Below are 19,833 nucleotides of genomic sequence, written 5' to 3' on the forward strand. Positions count from 1 at the left end.
AGGAAAGCAACATTTGAAAGTAAGTTCAGCTGATGAGGCTGTGTGTGTCTGTGTAAAATAGCATTTAATTATCCAGTGGTTGTTTTAAACGGAAGGAAGCAAGGAGGTCAGGGAAGAGGGGTAAATGGACAGCTGAACATGTGGTCAGATTTTCGGTCACTTGTTGAGAACCTGAGTTACAGGTTCAGTTGTGGAAGGCAGTTGATGCGGAGCTGAGGAAGAATGGCTTGCTCCTGTTTTGGCAGTCTACCAGAGATTACACCTTCAACGTCGAGGACTAACCGTGCTTAGTCATAACTTAGGTCAAGTGTGAACTTTTCTGGGTTACTCCTCTCCGGCTCTTATCGCCCCCCGCCCCCAGTCTGTTTATTCCACCTCGGCGAAGACTTACTTTACTCTCTAGGTACTAGCTTGGCGTCTGAATAGGTTGTTGGGTCTCTCTCCATCCTATAGTCTCCTTCTTGGGCCACAGGATTAGGATTGAAAGGCTCTTCAGAGGTAATACATGGTGAAACACCTTGAAAATCATTAATAAATTCTGTCCAGAAAGTAGAAGTGATTAGTGTGAGCGTGGTAGGAATAGAAATGTGTCCACTCTTGTACACGGGTTTGAATGTGGGATGCTATCTGCTCATTGGATATCGAGGATTCCTGTTTTTCTTCAATTTCCCGGTATGTTTGGTCACCAGTTGAGCGCTGGACATGGTGTTAGTGGCCAACGGCTTTTGAGGTACCTTTGCGGAAAGTCCTAATTCTTAGCTTCGAGGAGTTTTAACAATGGTGTTGATGAATTACTAGGGCTTGAGGCGATCCCCCCCATGTAGCAAACAAAGGAAGTGCTAAGTGGGAAGGAGAAGTGCCGGAGGTTGGGACAGCATTGGCTGAGCGACCTGTGAAGGGCAGAGCCCGAGGCGCCTCATACAGTTGATGCGTTGGACCCCTTAATTTGTGGTTCTTGTTTAGGAATTTGATTATTCTTTCTTTGGCCACTGAAATTCCAGCTCATTGAATATCAATTTATTTCATACGTAGAGGGTGGGTATTTGGGGCAGAAAATTCAAGATTGAAGGTGAAGAATGGATAAACACTAAAATATACTGAGATAGCGCTGCAATGGAGCACTCTTTGAGTGCTTTGGGAGTCCCCGGAGAGAACACCAGGCTTTCGAGGTGACGGGGCTAGGAGTTTAAGGTTCAAGAGGGCTGTGCAGGCATTAGAGTCACAAGCGAGGGCACCTTCGCGAAGACTCTGGAGATTGCACTGCCGCTCAAGGAGCTGCCGTGTTTTTGTTTTTTTTCCCGGGTCTGGAAAAGGCAGGGACCTCGACGTCCGTGGCTGTTAGAATGCTGGTGTTGGGTTTAAGGAGGAAAACAGGTATGAGGTACCCGATATCCGGGAGATCGGTTAGGATGGGGCCCTGAGAACTGGGGTGGCATGGGAGAGAGAGAGAGAGCATTGGGAGCAGCGGGAAGTGATGCTCGCGTCCTGTACGGCTTGGGGAAGGCGGGGGTTGGGGGGTCCGCAATGCCCCGAGGGGACGTTCCATTGTTGCTGTTTTGGGAAGCTAGTCCTGTCGCCTCTTTCGCCTGCGACAGAGAACGTCCAGTTCCCTGTAGACGAGCCTTGCGCGCTCTACCCATCTCATCAATAACAGGAGCAAAGGCTAGCCCATTGCAGCTGACGGAGAGAGGGAGTGTTGTCTACCCGCTCCCCCACAAGGCGGGTCTCCAGTGACAGCTACGTTCTTTTAGAACGCAGACCTCCCGGAGTGCAAATTCGGTACACTCTTCTCCGCTCCCCTTTAGGGGAGATGGACACTTGGGAGGAACCCAAGGCCTGGAGGAGGGAAGCTGCGGGCAGAGCGAGACGGCCGCGCCCTCGCGCCGCCCTCCCCCGTGCCCAGATCCCACCCCGGCAGGAGGCCCAGCAGGCGACACGCGGCGGGGCGTCCGATCCTGGCTCCGGGTCTTGGCTGCGGCCGCGGGGGCGGCGGGCACGTGGCAGGGCGGGAGACTCCACCTGGCCACGCCGCTGGCCCCTAGCTGGCTGGCGGTTGTCCCCGGCCGGCGCCAGCTGTGGGCGCACGGAGGCACCCACTGTGCCCTCCCGCTTTACCGGCGCTAACCGAGCGGCCGCTGCCGTCGGGTCGCGACTCCAGACGCGAGCCCACCGGCCCGCCAGGGTTCTTGCTCAACTTCGGGTCGGGTTACCTGCCCCAGCGGGCACAGTCACCGTTCTCCACGACCCTCGTGTGCCTCCCGGTCCCGCCCTCTGCCGGGCAACCAGCGCCCACGTCCAGCCGGAGCCGGTGGGCGGTGCCGCGGCCACGCCGACCCGGAGGAGCGGGACTTGGGCAACTCGGAGCCCCGCCCACAGCCTCTGGCTCCGCCCACAGCCAGCCGCGACCCCGCCCACCTCGCCCGACTCCTCCCCTTCCTGCCGGCTCGCTCCCTGCTGCCCGACCGCCCTAGCCCAGGCCCGGAACGGAGTCCTTGCTCCCCTCGGCCGCTCCGCCCCGCCGCCTCCCGCCCCTCCCGCGAGGGCGGCCCGAAAACCCGGAGCGCGGGAGCCTTGCTCCGCCGGGCCGGGCGGCAGCACTGGGCATGCTCAGTAGCTGGGGCAGGTTTTTCGGTCGCAAGTAGGAAGCTTTTTGCACTACACCGGAGACCGGGAGCCGCGGATCCCGCCGCACCGCCCGCGCCGCCGCCGCCCCCGCCCCAGCCCGTCCGGCCCCTGGCGGGCGCGATGAACCCGCGCCTGAGCCTCAGCCGGCCCGCCGGGCACTGAGCGCGGGCGCCCAGGGCGCGTTGCGCAGCTGCTCCTGCGCACAACCCCGCTGCCGCCGGCCCGCACCGGCCGCCCGGAGCGAGAGGCTGGTCCGTGCACTGCGCCCGGCGCCGGCCGCGGAGCAGGAAGCGCAGGCCACGCAGGGAACCAACTGGAACAAAGTGTCTGCCGCCGGGTGCCGCGCCCCGACCCCGCCGCGCCCCTGCGCCGCCCACCATGGCCTCCGAGGAGCTGTACGAGGTACTCCCCTCCCCCCAGCGGCGCCCCCGGCCCGCGAGCCTCCGTGCCCGGTTTGCTGGACGGGAAGCGTGCGCCAGCCCCCCGAGCTAGCGGCGACCGGCGGGGCCGGCGGGCGGGGCGCTGGAGTTGCCGGGCCGGGGGGAAGTGGCGCTGACACGAGCGACTTGCTCAGACTCAGCCCAAAGTGCTGCTGGCGAGGGGAGCCCGTGCCTGAGCGCGGCAGGGTCCGTGGGCGGCGCGGGGGTGTTTTTCCTGCCCGTTCGCTAGAGCCCGGTGGACAGGGTGACGCCTCGCGGGGGGCCCGTGTGGCTGTCTCCGCTCGGGTACTAGCCAGAGGGATGCAAAATATCGCACCGACAATGCTGAACGTTGACCACATGCTTTAATTAGGTTAGCATTGTGGCCGGAGCCAGGAAATTGAACTTAAACGCCGATGCGCTGTCGTCGCAGCCTTGCGAGTAGGAGAGGGTGCTTAAAGAGTCGAGAACGATGAGTTATGGGTGATGGGTCTGCCAGCTTTAACTTGAAGTTTGAGAGTTATCGGTCTGGCTCTTGGACGTATTCTGAATGTCTCCACGTAACTTCTTGAGGTATTTCAAAGTGGACTTCCTGGGAGTGCGGAAGGGTAAAGGCGGTGCCTTTGGAATAAGTGGTTCTCTGATTTCACATTATTTATAAATTAATCTTTTTAAGAGACTTAAAACTTTCCGGATTCTATCTATACTCACCTTTACGATGCCTTTAGGGACTTGAATGTTTAGGGATTGAAATGAGCATCTGTAACTACAGCCTTATGTTATCCTTTGAAGGTGTGTTTCCTTGAGTGTGTATTACTGCTTTTGGCATGAGCTGAAGCTTTGTTGACAGCAGTGAGAAGCTTGTAGCAACTTTGTTTGTTTTGTTGTTTTAAAAAAAAAATTGTTCACAAAAGTCCTTAGAAGCAGACTACCTTCTGTAGACTAAGGGGAAGGTTGTTGGGTGCCCTTGATTTGTGCTTCAGTGTTCTGTACCTATCCCTGAAAATTGTCTCTGCCTTTCAACCATTTTACACATTAGCAGTCCCCTGGTGTATTCAAGATGCTGTCTTAGGTCACTGGGGCATAGAAAGAGAAAACTTCCTGCTCCCAAGAAGCTTTCTTCCAGGAATGAATGTGTCTTAGTCGGAATCAGCACAGTAAGAGGCTAGGATGAAGGCAAGATGTCTCACTGACCAAGTCTTGGAAAGTACAGAAAGTATTTAGTGTGAACAAGGTGTGGGGATTTACTTTCCACATTAGGTCATTCTTTGGTGGCTTACTCTTTCGTGTTCGCTGTTGAGTTTCTTTTTTGGGGGGAGGGGGGAGTTCTAAATACCAGCCCCATTGGTATAGGAAAGAGCACACTGATCATTGATTTATGAATTAGTAAAGTTACTTTCTGTGTTGATTCTATAGCTTCCTGTTGGCTACTCACCATTTTTATGACAGAAGTCACTTATAAATAACGTTTTATACTCGGTTTGTGTTCCTTCAGGGTGATTTGGAATGCCTGTGGCATGGGGGTTTCATAGGGAGAGATGGAGGTATGTGATGTGTGATGCCATCAAGAAGTATCTCTTGGGGAACAGATAAGGACATTGCAATTGTAGTGCACCTGCTCAATGGAAGTTTTGAGTCTTGGTTTTTCCTTAGTTTGTTTTGAGGGGAAAAATAACAGATGTGATTGAAGTGATGAAAGTAATGTAGGTGCTTCCTGGTTAGTATCTTTTAGGCTTGCTTCTAAGTTCTTGACTTGGTGGAGACATTGCGATTGTATTACAATTAAAAGGTGATGTTGAAGCAGGCATGGTGGCACACCTTTAGTCTCAGCACTCTGGAGGCAGAGGCATGGGAATCTCTGAGTTCGAGGCCAGCCGTAGTCTGGTCTATAGCGCTAATTCCAGGTCAGCCAAAGTTACTCAAAGAAACCCTGTCTCTAAAAAGCCAAAAAACAAAAGTTGATGTTGAGGTAGCACACCTATCATCTCGGGGAGGCTGAGGCAGGAGGCTCAGGATGCATAGGAGCCTGGGATGCATAGTGAGCCTCTGTCTCCAACGAACAAACTAAGGGCTAGTGCCAGGGGTCAGCAGGTGAGAGCTCTTGCCACCAAACATCACTTCCAGAGTTTGGTCAGTGTCACCAACGTGGTGAAGGGAGAGAACTGACTCCTGTAGATTGTCACTTGGAGCCCACACACATAAACACTTGTATCAAATAAAGAAGTACATTTAAAGAAAAAAGGGGGAAAGAAAAGTCGTGTTTGAAGTTTTGCATAGTGGCCAAGAGTCTGGATCGAGAGTCAAATAGCTTGTTTCTGAGTTCCAGCTGTCATATTGAGCGAATTAGCCATGAAAGCCGTTTCCTCATCTGTGAAGATGGGATCTGTGCTTCCCTTGTAGAGTTGTGAGGCTTATATGAGAAAATACATAAAGCACACCCCTACAGCAAGCGTGTGGAAAGGGATACTCAGCTCTGTTCTGTAACTGATGTCAAGTGCCCAGTCCTGTTTTTGTTTAAAGAGATACAGCTTGCTGGTGGAGGCCTTATTTGTGCAGCAGGAGTGATACCCAGCTGTAGATGAACTTTGTGGTCTGGCTGGCTGGGCGGAACACCTTGTGCTTCGGAGGCCAGGTCAAGGGATTAAGAGTTTTGTCATGTCTTTTCTGGTTGTTCCTAAATTGAAATGTTCTGTGCCTGAGGCTCTGTACTGGGAAGTCTTGCCCTTAACTACCTGCTTTGATGGAGGATGGGTTTTAGAGCTTCACGAACTGCAGTGGGTTGTCTTAGCTTGCTAAGCTGTAGTTTTCTCACTTCCGTCTTCTCCAACACTTAGCCTTGAACCTTGAATATAGTAGCACATCCTTAGTATGACTATGTGACTGTTGGAACTATGTTTTGTGGATGAAAAACGGGAACAATCTGCAGTAGGGTAGGGCATTCTTCCAGAGTAGAACATCAGTCTTCCAGAATCCCAGGAGCTTGTTAGTTGAAAGGCTAGAATAGACTGAATCTCTGTCTGTGTCTCCAGCAGCTAAAGCTGGTTCAGAGTCTCTTCTCTCCTTCAAGCTAAAGGTTCCTAGCATTGAATTCAGGCTTGCCTTCCAATGAGCCTTCTTGATGGTACACAGTCTATTTTTGATGATGCATACATGTATGAGAGACATAAACACAAACATACATACATACATACATACATACATACATATATATATATATATATATAGCTAGCATGTGTGTGCACACAGATTATATTTCTGTATGATTGCTCAGTTTCATTAATGAAGTAGTATTTTTTTAAAACATGCATTTAAAGATTATTTTTAAGAAACATAGGTTTCTTAAAGACTAGACATCTTTTGTTTTAAAAGTTTTACAATTTTAAAAATTGTTTATAGAGTCAGGCGTGGTGGTGCACACCTTTAATCCCAGCACTCAAGAGGTGGAAGCAGGTGAGTCTGAGGCCAGCCTGGTCTACAAAGTAAGTTCTGGATGGACAAGGCTACACAGGGAAACCCTATCTCCGTGGGGAAAATGTATAGCTGTATGTATTTGTCATGTACAACGTAATGTATTGATATGTGTGCATTGTGCAGTCCCCTAAATATGGCGTCTCCCTTAGTTATTTTTGTGATGGGAATAGCACCCGTTGAACATTTTCAGTAACACAGTTACTCACCTTCCACAGCCACCATTGCTGTAAGGTAGACTCTTGAAGACATTCCTTCTGTTTTACTGTCCCAACACTTCCCCCCAGCCTATTCTCCCTCAACTAGCTTGTGACTACCCATGGTCTGTCTGTCTGTCCTTGGCTTACTTCACGTGTGGCTTCCATTTTTATCAGCGTCACAAATGACAGGAACTTCTTATTGGTGGAGTATATACTGTGTACATATATACTGTACGCTCTCCATTCTTTGTTTGATGAACACAGAGTGTAGGTGCTTCTTCATCCTTTTTTTTTTTTTTATCACCTGGAAGACCTCATTCTCATTTTTTGAGGACCTCATGTAAGAGTTTTACTACAGGGCTTGTACTAATGTATATTCTACCATCACTGTGAAGTCTGCCTCTTCCATGTGCCCTTGTCAGTGGCTGTCTTTTGTTTTTCATAGTCACTCGAACAGAAGGTGCCAGCTTGTGGTTTTTAAGAATTGATTATTGTATATTTGAGGATATGGGGGGGGGGGTCAGAGAACAGCTTTGTGGCGTGGATCCTCTTCCTTCCAGGGATCAAATCCATGTTGCCATGCTTGTGTGGCACTTTATTTGCCCCCTGAGTCATTTTACTGGTCCTTATTAGGGTTTTGCATTTTTCCTCACCGTTGATGGTGAATGTTTTTAATGTGTTTGTTAGCTACTTGTGTGTCTTTTAAGAAGTGTTTATTCAGATCTTTAGCCTGTTTTTGTTGTTGTTGCTGCCATTGTGTTTTCCTGCTATTGTGCTGGATGCTTCATGTATTTTGGTTATTAACTTTTTATCAGATGTAAGTTTTGCAAGTGTTTTCTTCCATTCTATAGGCTGCTCGTTCTATTTTTGCTTTTTAGTCAGTTATTGCCTAGAACAGTGTCTTTGCGCTTGGAGTCCTAGACTTATTTGAGTCTCTTGTCCATGTGAGTTGGTATCTTTGTACATAAAGAAAGGGAAGGGTCAGATTCCCCTCTTCTGCATGTGACCATCAGTTTTGTCCACGTCACTTATTAAAGAAACTATCCTTTGGTCTTAGCTCCTTTGTTGGCAGGGTTGTTGTAAAATAGTTTGTCAACAATTATAAGTGTTTGGATTTTTTTTCTAGGCTTTCCATTGTGTTCAGTTGGCCTGTGAGTCTGGTTTTTGTTGTTGTTTTTTTTTTAATGCCAGACTGTGCACTTCTATTTATGATAACTTCTTAGTATATTTTGAAGTCAGTATGATGCCTCTAGGTTTTGTTTTGTTTTGTTTTTTTTCTAACTCAAAATTGCTTTGGCTGTTTGGGAATTTTTTATTTTTGTGTATAAATTTAAGAATTTATCCTGATTTTGTAAGGGAATGACATGATATTTTGATGGGAATCCATCTATCTTCAGATCATTGTTTGCATTATGGACATTTTAATCATATTAGTGATTTTAATCCATGAACATGGTATACCTTTACATTTGTTTGTGTCTTTCATCAATGTTTATAGTCACTGACATCTGTATATGTTAGGATCCATGATATAAAGTCTTATGCACAATACAGGTGCCCTAACAGTGAACTACAACCCCTGCCCTGATAGAGCTAAGTTCATTCCTAAGTCTTTTATGTTATTTCACTAAAGTTATTGCAAATGTGATGATGTATTTGGTTTTTTAGATACTCAGCTGTTAAGTGTATAGAAACACTTCTGTTTTTTTTGTTTGTTTGTTTTTAATATATTGGTTTGTATTCAAAAGGTTTTGGGTAGAATCTTTGGGGTTTTCTGTATATGAAATAATATTGTGTGCTAATAGGGATAACTGAATTTCTTTTCAATCTGGGAGCCTTTTTGTTTCTTTTCCTCTGTCTAGGACATTCAGATTATTGAGTAGAAGTAATGAAAGTGGATGCTACTTGTGGTCTTGTCACATATACCCTTTATTGGGTCACTAGCTGATTTGTGAGGGTCTTTTTCTGAAGGAATGTTGTTTTACCAAATGCTTTTTCAGCATCTTTTGAGATGATTAATATAGTTTCTGTTCTCTTTTCTGTTCATGTGATGTATTTGTGTTTGTTCAACCATCCTTGCATTATCCTAGCATGAATCACACTTTATTCTGGTGGATTATTATTACTATTTAATATGTCATTGAATTGGGTTTGCTAGTATTTTGTTGATGATTATTGCACCTATATTCATTCAGGGTAGGAACTGATAGTGTTCTTTAGTTGTGCTTTTGTTTTTGTGTTTGGAAGAATTAAGTTGTGAAGCTGCCAGTCTTTGCTATAAAGGGAGATATTGGTGAGTTAGTCTTCTTACTCATTACTGGTTTGTTCAGATTTTCTATTCCTTCATTTCATTCAGTCTTGATTTTTGGATGGGCCTTAATATTTGTTGTCTTTTAGGTACTCCCCTTGATTATCGTATAGTTGTTCATGTCTCATGAGCCTTGTATTTCTGCTTTTAAATTTTTTTTCTTTTTGTTCAGTTAAAGGTTGATAGAGGTATTTTTTTTGGTCAGCTTGACAATAGCTAGAAACTAGATTTTTTTCAGGGAAGAGAAACCTCATTTGAGAAAATGTCTCCATCAGATTGTCAGGAGGAAATTTGCATTGCATCTTCTTGGCAATGATTGATGTGGGAGCAGTACTTCCTCAGGTCTGGTGGTCCTGGGTAGTATAATAAAGCAAATCGAGCAAGCTTTGGGGAACAAGCCAGTGAGCAGCATTTCTCCAAGGTCTCTGCTTCAGTTCCTGCCTTGGGTTCCTGCCCTCACTTCCCATTTGCTCTGTAAGCTTATTTTTTTATTAAGTAAAATATTTTTAATTTTTTTTTCAATTTTTGAGATTATAATTTTTTATTTACCCTTTCCATTCCCTTCCTCTAAACCCTCCCATATACCACTCCTTCCCTTTCAGATTCATGGCCTCCTTTTTTATAGTTAATGTTACACACATATATCTTCCTAAATACAAAAATACAACCTGCCTAGTGTATATGCTGTTACTTTTATGTATGTTTTCTTTCAGGGCTGACATTGTTATTGGTTAACCAATTATGCTCTTCCCTAGTGTGCTGGCTGGTTTTGTGGACCAGTTTGACACAGGTAGAGTTATCAGAAATTTTAATTGAGGAAATGTGTATGTAAGGCCCAGTTCATAGCTGGTCCTCATGGCACATGCCTTTAATCCTGGCACTCAGGGAGGTAGAGGCAGGTTGATATCTCTAAGTTCGAGGCCAGTCTCGTCTACACAGCCAGTCCAGGACAGCCAAAGCTACACAGAGAAACCCTGTCTCAAAAAACAAAACAACAACAAAACCAAACAAACTAAAACAAAAAGATCCAGCTGTAAGGCAGTTCCTCAATTCGTGATTACTTGGGGAGAGTCCAGCCCTTGTGGGTGGTGCCATCCCTGGCTGATGGTTCTAGGTTCTGTAAGAAAGCAGGCTGAGCAAGCCATGGGAAGTAAGCCAGTAAGCCACACCCCATCTGTGGCCTCTGCATCAGTTCCTGCTTCTAGGTTCCAGTCTTGCTAAGTTCCTGTCCTGACTCCTTTCAATGATGAACTATGATCTGGAAATGTAAGCCAAAGAAACCTTTCTTTCCTCCCCGACTTGCTTTTTGATCATGATGTTTTTGTCTCACAGGGATAGAACCCCTAAGATTACTGGGGAAGGCTATTTTTCTCTCAGCATTCCTTAGTTGTGGAGGGTTGGTGCTTGGAGAGCTTTCCCTGTCTACTCAGCATGTCTGTTGTGGTTGTTCAGCTCATGTCTAGGCAGTCATGCTGATGAGATTTTTGAGCGCAGCTTCTAGAAGAGACAATCTCTGAGCAAACGCCTAATCCTCTGGCTTTCACAACACCCCACCCCCAGTAATCAGTGATTACTGAGCCCCGGGGTCAGGAGTTAATTCTGTACAGATGTATCAGTTGGGAATGGGCTCTACAACTTTGTATTTTAGTTGGTTGTGGTTTCTGTAATGTCTCCAGCTAGTTTCCTTGATGGGGTGGGGACTACACACTTTACTTTGAGTACAAGGACAAATATTAGAAGGCAGTTAGGAATTATGTGGGTTTGGTAATGTGGTTGTAGAATGTCCTTCAAGATCCATGACTTTACTAGCCCTAGGTAGTTGCCTAGGTTTCCAGTATCAGACATGAGTTTCCTCTTGTTGAATGGGTTTTATTCAAGTGCAGTTAGAGAGCTGTTGGTTACCACCAAGGAATGTATGCTACTACTGCCCAGATGGGGTGGGTTATCCTGGTTGTGGTCGTAGGCATCATGGCTGGGTGGGGCTATTCCTTCCCTCCTGTAGAAGCTTGCATGGCTCTTCTTGTGTCATGAAGGCTTGTCCTGCTCAAGGGCCTCTGGTTTTGGTAATGGTGTTTGTCAGCAGAGCAGGACATGTATCTTCTTCTTAATACTAATTTTGTATGTTTTGCTTTGTGGTTACCATTGGACTTAAAAAATCATGCCATACTTAAAATATACTGTTCTCAGCTAACAACAGCATACATTTTAGTACAGTGTTTTATTATTGCTTTAAGAATTTCATACCATCGTATTTTGAACACATTCACCCTCCATTCCTCCCCTTGGCTCCCTACTTTCTTACCCATTCCTCTACTGTTTTATTTTAAACAACCCACTAAGTCTAATTTTTGCTGCCTATATATGTTTATGGGTATAGGGCCCACTGGAACATTTAGTTGCTCTATCAGGGGCCACACTCAGGGGTGAAACTGACTCTCCCTCCTGCTGAAATCAGCTGTCCATAACTCTTCAAGAATGGGATGGGCCTGGTGAACCTCTGGGCATTCCGTGCTAGAAGGTTGATTGGCATGTTCTTGTACAGGTCTTGTGCAGGCAGCAACAGCTGCTGTGAGTTGAGTGCATCTGTCCTGTCATGGCCAGAAGACAGAGTTTCACTCTGGTCCTAAACCTTTAAAGAATTTTTTTTGGGGGGCTGGAGAGATGGCTCAAGAGGTTAAGAGCACTGGCTGTTCTTCCAAAGGTCCTGAGTTCAATTCCCAGCAACCACATGGTAGCTCACAACCATCTGTAAGGAGATCTGGTGCCGTCTTCTGGCCTGCAAGCACACATGCAGGCTGAATACTGTATAAATAATAAATACATAAATCTTAAAAAAAAAATTTTTTTTTCCACCCTCTCTTTCCCATGTTACGACTTCTGAACCCTAGGTGTAAGGGGGTGGTAGTGGTGATTTAAAAGAAAACCAGTTCATTGGTTCTTTCTCTCTTTATTTTTAAACTGGTTATTTTCTTGCAGCATTTCCAAGATACGATTCCATCATCTGCTTTCTCATTATTCTTGAGGAGTTTGTCTGTGTCTATTTGGACCTAGCTCCATTATAGAAAACCAAAATGTCTTTCTGGTTGCCTTAGAGATCACTTTAAAAAAAAAAAAACTTAGGTGTTCTGTAGTTTTACTGCCTTGTATATTTTGTATGACACTTTTATTACGAATACACTTGGTGTATGTTATCCTGCTTTTGTGCGTTTGTGTCTTATCTGGCCTTTCTGTCTTCAGATATTTGTTCTCTGTATCTGTATCCATTCTTCCCCTTCTGTTGTTGAGAGTCTGGCTGTGCAGCTCTATCTTCACACTGGCATCGTCTTGCCTCACCTCCTCAGTGCTGGTATGTGCACCTGCACACTCTGCTTCTACTCTCCTGGATTCCATGTAGGCGTCTGTTGAGTCTTCTTTATGCCTCCTTATTGATTAGCCTTCCATTTCTATCCTCTTAAATTTGTTTCATATTTTAAAAAGACTTGCCATGTTGTTGCTCTTTTTTTTGTTTGTCTGTCTTGAGGTAACCTCGTAAACGTCTAGTTCATTTGAACTGAGTTTAATTTGGTAATTGCAGTTCAGCGGGTCACCTAGCTGAGTGTGGGGTGTTGTGAACAAATGTGGCAAGAGTAAAGGGGCTTCTGAATGTGCGAGAATCAAGGGCAAGTGCATAATGAGCGCATGGCCTTGCTGCCAGTGCTCACCTGAGTTGCTCTCGGTGACTGCACTGTAGCCACAGCCCATTCTGAATATGTAACAGTTGCACTCTGCAGTGAATGCTGTTGCCACGGACTATGCCAGCAGTTGCTGCCTCAGACACCGTGGCTCAGATCTGAGACCTGTATATCATGGATGCAGTGACATTATGACTGCAGTGTTGTATACAGGTTTTCTGTTTAGGAACCACAATGGTTTAATTACGGAAAAGAAAGACTTAATATTTTCCTATTCTCATTCTTTTGCATATGTGTATCAAATTAGTATGTCCTTGGATTGCATATATTAGAATATTAGATTTTAAAATTAAGTTGTTGACTTGAGTTTCATAAAACATACCAGTTTTTGCTTGGGATTAGGACAGAACTTCCAGCACTTTCTGAAATGGCTCCAGACAGTCTTCTGTCATCTTGTACTAAGCATGTAGGTGAAGTGCCTTGCTCAGCACTGACAGTTCTGCAGTCGAGATGATCACTTAGCTCTGACAACCTCTGAGGATGTTGTGTTCCTCAGTATCAACTACTCAACCAGTGTGTCATTCTTTATGTTAAAAAAAAGTGCAGTACCCATTTTCTACACTTGTGTGCCTAGAGTTAAGAATGTCTTGGATGAAATGGTTTTGAGTGAACAGTTTTAAGAGGCTGTGTGCTATTTACTTAATTCACGAATTTAGTAATTTGGCCTTGTTTCCTGCTTTTAAATACTCTGGGTGACCGTTGTCATCCCGCACCCCCTTTTTTTTCTGTCTTTGGTGTTGCAGTAGTGCTTTCCTCCTTGCTGTGACAAATGGCTGGCAGAGGTAGCTTAGGAAAGGCCTTATTTGGCTCACTGTCTGCTAAGGGTTTATCATGGTGTGGTGGGGTGATAGTGGTGGAAGCAGGAGTCACTTGTAGGAGGGAGGAGATGGTCACATTGTGTCACAAGTAGAGAGGAATGAGTAGTGGTGCCCAGTTGGCTTTCTCGTTTTTGTTCATCCAGAACTTTAGCTCAGGGAATACCACAGCAGCAGCATCTAGGGTCTTCCCTCTTCAACTAACGGAATCTAGAAACTCCCTCAGACAACTCAGAGGGTGTCTTGTTGATTCTAGATCCTGTCAGTTTGGCTCCATATTAGCTGCCATGGGTCTTGATCTATTTTTATGATTTACTCACTCTCCAAGATTGGAATTGGAGGTGTGCCTGGGGTGTTCCCTTGCTTCCTGCAAGCCCAGTAAAGCCTGAAGAATTACATCTTATCGAAGATGTTCTTATTTGTGGTGGGGGGTCCTCGGCCCCCTCATTTGCCTCAGCTCCTGCATCTGAAGAAGCCCCCCTTTATTGGGAAATTGAAGGGTGGGGGGTTGGCGCCAACAATGTATTTATCTGATGATACTGAAAATGCAGGTAGAGTGTAAACTGGATGCCATAGTGTTTATGGGATTGCAGGCATTGTTGCTCTTGCCTAATTTGATGTTTGAGCATATCTTCGCCAGGATTTCTTTAGCTGAGGCTGGCTTGCTCTCAGCTTGCCAGCTCCAGTGTCTCTCTTCATCCAGCCTGACAGCATAGGTGAAGTCTTTATTTCACAGACCTTGAAACAAAGAACAAAAAACCTGCATCTTCTCAGCACTTCTCCCTTCAAAGTGTGGGACCATTTTGCTTCACACTGTACTTGCCACCCTTCACCTTGTTGTATACTGTTTTGTCCTAGGTGTGTGCATATTCCTCTGAATGGGTGGATACATAATATGTTTTCTGATACACTAGTATGGTGTCTGGGGACATGAATGTAGTAGACAGTGGTTACTGATGTTACCATAGTTTACATGTGATAGTGGTGCATTAGGTCTTGCTGGCGTTTGCTGCTTTGTAACAACTTTTCTTTATCCCTTTCAACCCACTAAGGTTGGATGTGGGAGAAAAGAGGATAGAGAAGAAAGGAAAGAAATCCCTGAATAAAGTCAAGGGTTGGAAGGTGGGTAACTTTATTATTAGACTACTTCCTGCTGATTAGGGCCATCAAGCTCCTTAGGACAAGTTTGATCTTTGCGGTCAGGATATCTAATTTCTTCTTCTTGGGTCCTCTTTGTGCATGACTACTTAATAAATTGTGACCAACAGCAACCAACAACCCACCCATTGGGGAATCTAGCATTTATATACTCTCTGAAAAGTCCCCAGAATTCCAAATGTCACACAAGCACAGAAACTATCTGCAGCTGGCAAAGTCACACCTCTGCTAGAGCACAGGGCAAATCATAGCTGCTGTGAAGCAGCCCCATTTCCTCACACCTGGGATTAAAACAAAAACATATTCTTGTATTTGTGGTTTTTGTTTTGTTTTTCGAGACAGGGTTTTCTGGGTAGCACAAACTGCTTTAGGGGAGGAAAGATTTCTCCCAGAAAGACATATTGCATTGTTATTGTTAAAATGAGATATGGGCCTGAAGAGATGGTTCAGCACTTTTGCAGAGGACCTGGTTTCAGTTGCCAGCACCCATATCAGGTGGCTCACAACTGCCTGTAAGCTCCAGTTCCTGGTGATCTGATGCCCTCTTCTGGCCTCATGGGTCTCCTCACACATGAAGTGCACATACATACACTCAGGCACACATTAAACAAATTTAAGTCTTTAAAATGGATTTTATGTTTTCGTTTGTAAAAGTGACATGCATGAAGCTTTCTTCCAACACAGGTGTCAAAAAGCTGAAGTTAGCCCTAGTCTCAGCAGAGTGCTGAGCACTGTTGATTGCAAGCTATGTTTTTTGTTGTTTTGTTAAAATATACCTGTCTTTTTGTCAGTAATTTGCTGTTAGAATTTCAGGGCATTAGGTAGATGTACACAGGGGTATTTCCTAATTTACCAGTAACTAATCTCAAGAGTTCAGCTTTTTAGCACCTATGAGAACTAGGGGACACCTCTCCTTCATTCTTTGTCTGTAAAAATAGTGACATATCTCATGTGCATTCTTCACCTCTGGGACTTCATGGAGACTGCTTAAGTTGCTATTAGTCATGGCATACTTGGACTTCCACAGCATGATCTAAAAGTGCCAAAGGCAGACACATGATGTTAAGATTAGTTAGTGAAATAAGCTAAAGCTGGTAGGACTTTTGGGTCTTGGTCTAATAGTCTTGTAGGTCATCAGCCCTGGAGAGAGCATAAAGTATGAAGTGTGTTTATGCAAAGCTTATGTGTTGGATGAGCAGTCTGGAAGGACTTTTTCAAAGATTTGGCTTATAAGTAGTAAAGTTAAGGCCATTTTCTTGGTATGTTTTCTACAGTTTTCACCTATGCCATTTGTTCTAACAGCAGCAAAATGAGCAAACATTCTCCTAAGAAATTGAGATGGGTGGGTGGGGGTTGAATGGCTTTGGCTAGCCTGACCTGTTTACTTCTTTATGTTACCCTAGAACTCGGATGAAACTATTGCTGTGTACTCTGTAGACCTAGGGAGGGTTGCTATGAGATGTTTTGAAATGTTCCAGGAAGATGAGCCATGTTAGTGGCTCTGTTGGAACCCATGATCTGCTGTGTGCGTGTGTGTGCATCTGCGCCTCTGCGCCTCTGCGCCTCTGTGCCTCTGTGTCTGCCTGTCTGCCTACCTGTCTACACAGGTGCCTGTAGAGGCCAGAAGAGGCTATTGGTTCCTTGGAGCTAGAGTTGTGAGCCACCAGACATGGGTACTAGGAACCCATCTCAGATCCTCTAGAAGAGTAGGAAGTTCTTTCAACTTCTGAGCCATCACTCCATCCCCTGATATTTTGCATTTATTTTAAGAGAGAGAGTGTATGTGCAGTACATGTCGTGGGAGATCAGAATTTGAGACTTGGTTCTCTCCTACCGAGTGGGTCCTGGGACTCGACCGCAGACTGTCAGGCTTGACAGCAAGGTCCTTTGCCTCTGCTGGGCCTGTGATGACTACTCACTGTCCCCATTATCCTTTTCTTAAAGTGTTGCCCCCTGCGGGGTAGGTGGTCTCTAAGTTGTGTGCCTCCAACAGACCTGACTAAAGTCAGACATTTTCTAATGCTGCTGTGGAAGCCAAATAAGGCTGGACTAATTCCCAATTATTTCACAGCCAGTAGGTTTCCTGTGCATTGCATCATGGAAATCCTTTGTGTGGACAAAAAGGAGTGACTAATGATGGGGTAGAAAATTAATAAACTTTATACAAGATGACGACAATCTGTAAGGAAAATGAACTCAATGAATCATGTTGGAGAATAGTCTTTGACTAACTTAAATTTAAGATGTCTAAAAAGATGCCTAAAGCACCAAGTGCAAAATATTAGAGATTGGATTTGTTCAGGCAAGTTGATTGAAAATTTTGTCCAAGAAGAATGCACAGGAGCTTTCTTTTAGATAAAATTTAAGTGTCTACAAAGCTAGTCTAAACCATGGTTTGAACTGTGTGATAACATTTGCTATATAAATGTGGGGTTTGCACTGTGTTCTGGTGGGTGAGATGTGAGACTGATGACCGTCTTCTTCAGTTGCTCTCCACGTTACTCACTGAGGCATGGACAGTTTGTCAGGTGAACAGTGCTAGACTAGCTCACCAACTCACTCTGCAAGTTCTCTGGGGCCTCCGAGGGTTGGGATTCCTGGTAAGTCACCATGCCCACCTTTATGGGCTCTGGAGATCTCCATTTTGGTCCTCATGCTTGCTGCTTGTGTGATGCTTAACCACTGAGCCATTTCTCCAGGCAGTGTGTGTGTGTATGTGTATGTGTGTGTGTGTTGGGGGAGGTGTTTGTTTGTTTTTGTTTCTTTAGACTGTAGTTCAGTCCTTTATGAGATGTTTTTAAGGAACTGGAGCAACATGTATTGAGACTTACCAGAAGACTTGTCTAGAATGAACTTTAAAGACTCGTTTATGGGGCTGGAGCTGTTGCTCGGCCATTAAGAGGGCTTGCTGTTCTTAGAGAATCCAGGTGTTCAGTTCCCAGCACCCATGTGGGGCTGCACACAGCTGCCTTAAGTTTCAGCTTCTGGCCTCCATGGGCAAATGCACACATTAGAATACATTCACATACACATAAAATTTTAATTTTCTAAAAGTTTGTTTTCTTTTACATTTATGTGTGAGCTTTTTGTTGTTGTTGTTGCCTGTGTGTACCTGTGACTGTAGCTGCCAGAAGAGGGAGCCAGAACCATTGGTTATAGGTGTTTGTGAGGCTCCTGACATGGGCGATGAGAACTGAATCAAGGTTCTGTAAGAGTAGCACATGTTTTTCACCACTGAACCATCTCTATAGCCCATAGGATTATCGTTTTTTATTTTTAGAGAAAAAAAGGCTAGGGGTTTAGTTTATAAAATGATTCTATAGGCCATATATTTAGTCTGTAGAAATCAAGGAGCTTGGGCAGTCACAGATGTCGAGGTCACCTGAGGTCTGGATGCGCTTCCTGTTAAGAACACCTCTTGTAGGGCAAACCACTTAGATTTGCATAATCATCAGCCTCACTCATGACACATTTAGTTAGTTGCTTTTGTTTATTCTAAAATCCATTTATCAATTACGGATGGAAGGTTGGGCAGCACGGAGGGTATTCAGAAAACTGTTTGAGGGTCGATGTCTGAGGGGAGAGAGTCTGAGGGGAAAAGGTGTTTTGTCATCTATAACCTCTTTGAAATATGATTTGTCTGTCTTCGGTCACTGTGTAACCCAGCTGACACTGACCCAACACGCAGAATCACATCTCATCCATTTACTTGTGGTTTGTGATAAAGGTTTTATGTGTGCCTGTTGAAGAACAGGTTGACCAGGAATCTCTTTCCACTCTCCTAGGACTGAGATCTGAGCACTGAGCACTGCACACCATGGAGAGCCATTATTGCACATTTCTTTGCGTAAATGCAGATGACAAGAGTGGGTGTGTAAGATAGGTTATGGCCTAAATGCAGCACTAGCTAGCCCCAGACTTGAGCTGTGTAGACCTGGCTGGCCTGAAAGTCAGAGATCCATGTCCCCTTTTCTGCTAATATAGGGATTAAGTGTGCTGCCAAGGTGAATTGTAGACTTTCGACATGAAATCAATCCTTTGTCATTTGTTCACATTTTTCTTTTCTTTTTAGGAGGGGTTCACTCTGTAGCCCACCCAGGCTGTCCTTGAACTCACTATGTAGACTAGGCTAGCCTTGAACTCAAGGACATTGGCCTGCCTCTGCTTCTTGAGTGCTAGGATTAAAGGTGTGGGCCACCATTGTTTTCCTTAATTTCGTATAAGAAATCCTTTCTAGCAGAGTATGGTAGCACATACCTTTAATCCCAACACGTGGGAGGCAGGCACAAGTGAAGTGGATCTGTGAGTTCAAGGCTGGCATGGGCCAGTGTGTCTCGAGATGGGGAGAGGATAACAGGTGGTGTTAGAGTAAAAACACATTTAGGACCTTATAGATAGTGGTGCTGAGAACCTTGAATTTTAGCGGCATAACATGTCAAGCCATAGAAGAATGATGTACTAACGTTAAATTTTATAAGCTTCTCCTGGGTGCTCTATGAGATCAACTGCAAGGAGCCCAAGAAAGGCCAAGGAGGTAGATGAGGAAGCAGGCACAACAGTACAGACAAGGCACGTGGGGAGGATGGGCAAACAGTACTCGGGTTATGAGCGGTTACTGCCTGTCATGTGGGAGGTGGAATTGTGCTTGGTTTAGATGTGTGAGCGGCTAAGAGAAATGGAAAAAGTCGGGTTTCCAGGTTTGGGTGAGTAGAATGATTTGCCACTTATTGAGTGGGGTCTGCTGCTTAAGGAGGAAACAGCCTTGGTCTTATTCCCAGGGAAGGCTGGTGGGGATTGGGGGATATGAGGAGCTGGGTTTTGGGTGTCAAGTTTGAGGAACCTGTGTCCAGAAGGTCGCGTTGAGCCATAAGAGCCACGCAGGTTAGAGAACAAGACAAGACGGGTACTGACTTGGAGTTATCTGTGTATGGACTTAGCTAAGTGCTTGAACACAGAGTGTGTGGTTGGCCACACAGAATAAGATCAAATGTAGGAGACGCATTTGGGGTGGTTGGGGTGTTCTGGCCATACCCACTGTGCAGAGCTCAGGGGAGATGGCCAGAAACATGAAAGAGGCTGAGAAGTTGGAAAGCCAATACTTAGGCTGAA

General features: G+C 45.3%; 1 protein-coding gene across 1 annotated transcript in view; it reads left to right on the plus strand.

The window, feature by feature from the left end:
* Positions 1–2,639: 2,639 nt before the first annotated feature.
* Cdyl (chromodomain Y like) overlaps positions 2,640–19,833 on the plus strand; it is a 134,641-nt gene continuing 117,447 nt past the window's right edge. The window contains exon 1 of the mRNA XM_055595257.1: positions 2,640–3,027. Coding sequence (XP_055451232.1) covers positions 3,004–3,027 — 24 coding nt within the window. The 5' untranslated portion in view covers positions 2,640–3,003. The remainder of the gene's footprint in view (positions 3,028–19,833) is intronic.

The sequence above is a fragment of the Psammomys obesus genome, unplaced genomic scaffold (genome assembly GCF_907164565.1).
Source record: "Psammomys obesus unplaced genomic scaffold, mPsaObe1.curated_primary_1811, whole genome shotgun sequence".
Classification (NCBI taxonomy): Eukaryota; Metazoa; Chordata; class Mammalia; order Rodentia; family Muridae; genus Psammomys; species Psammomys obesus.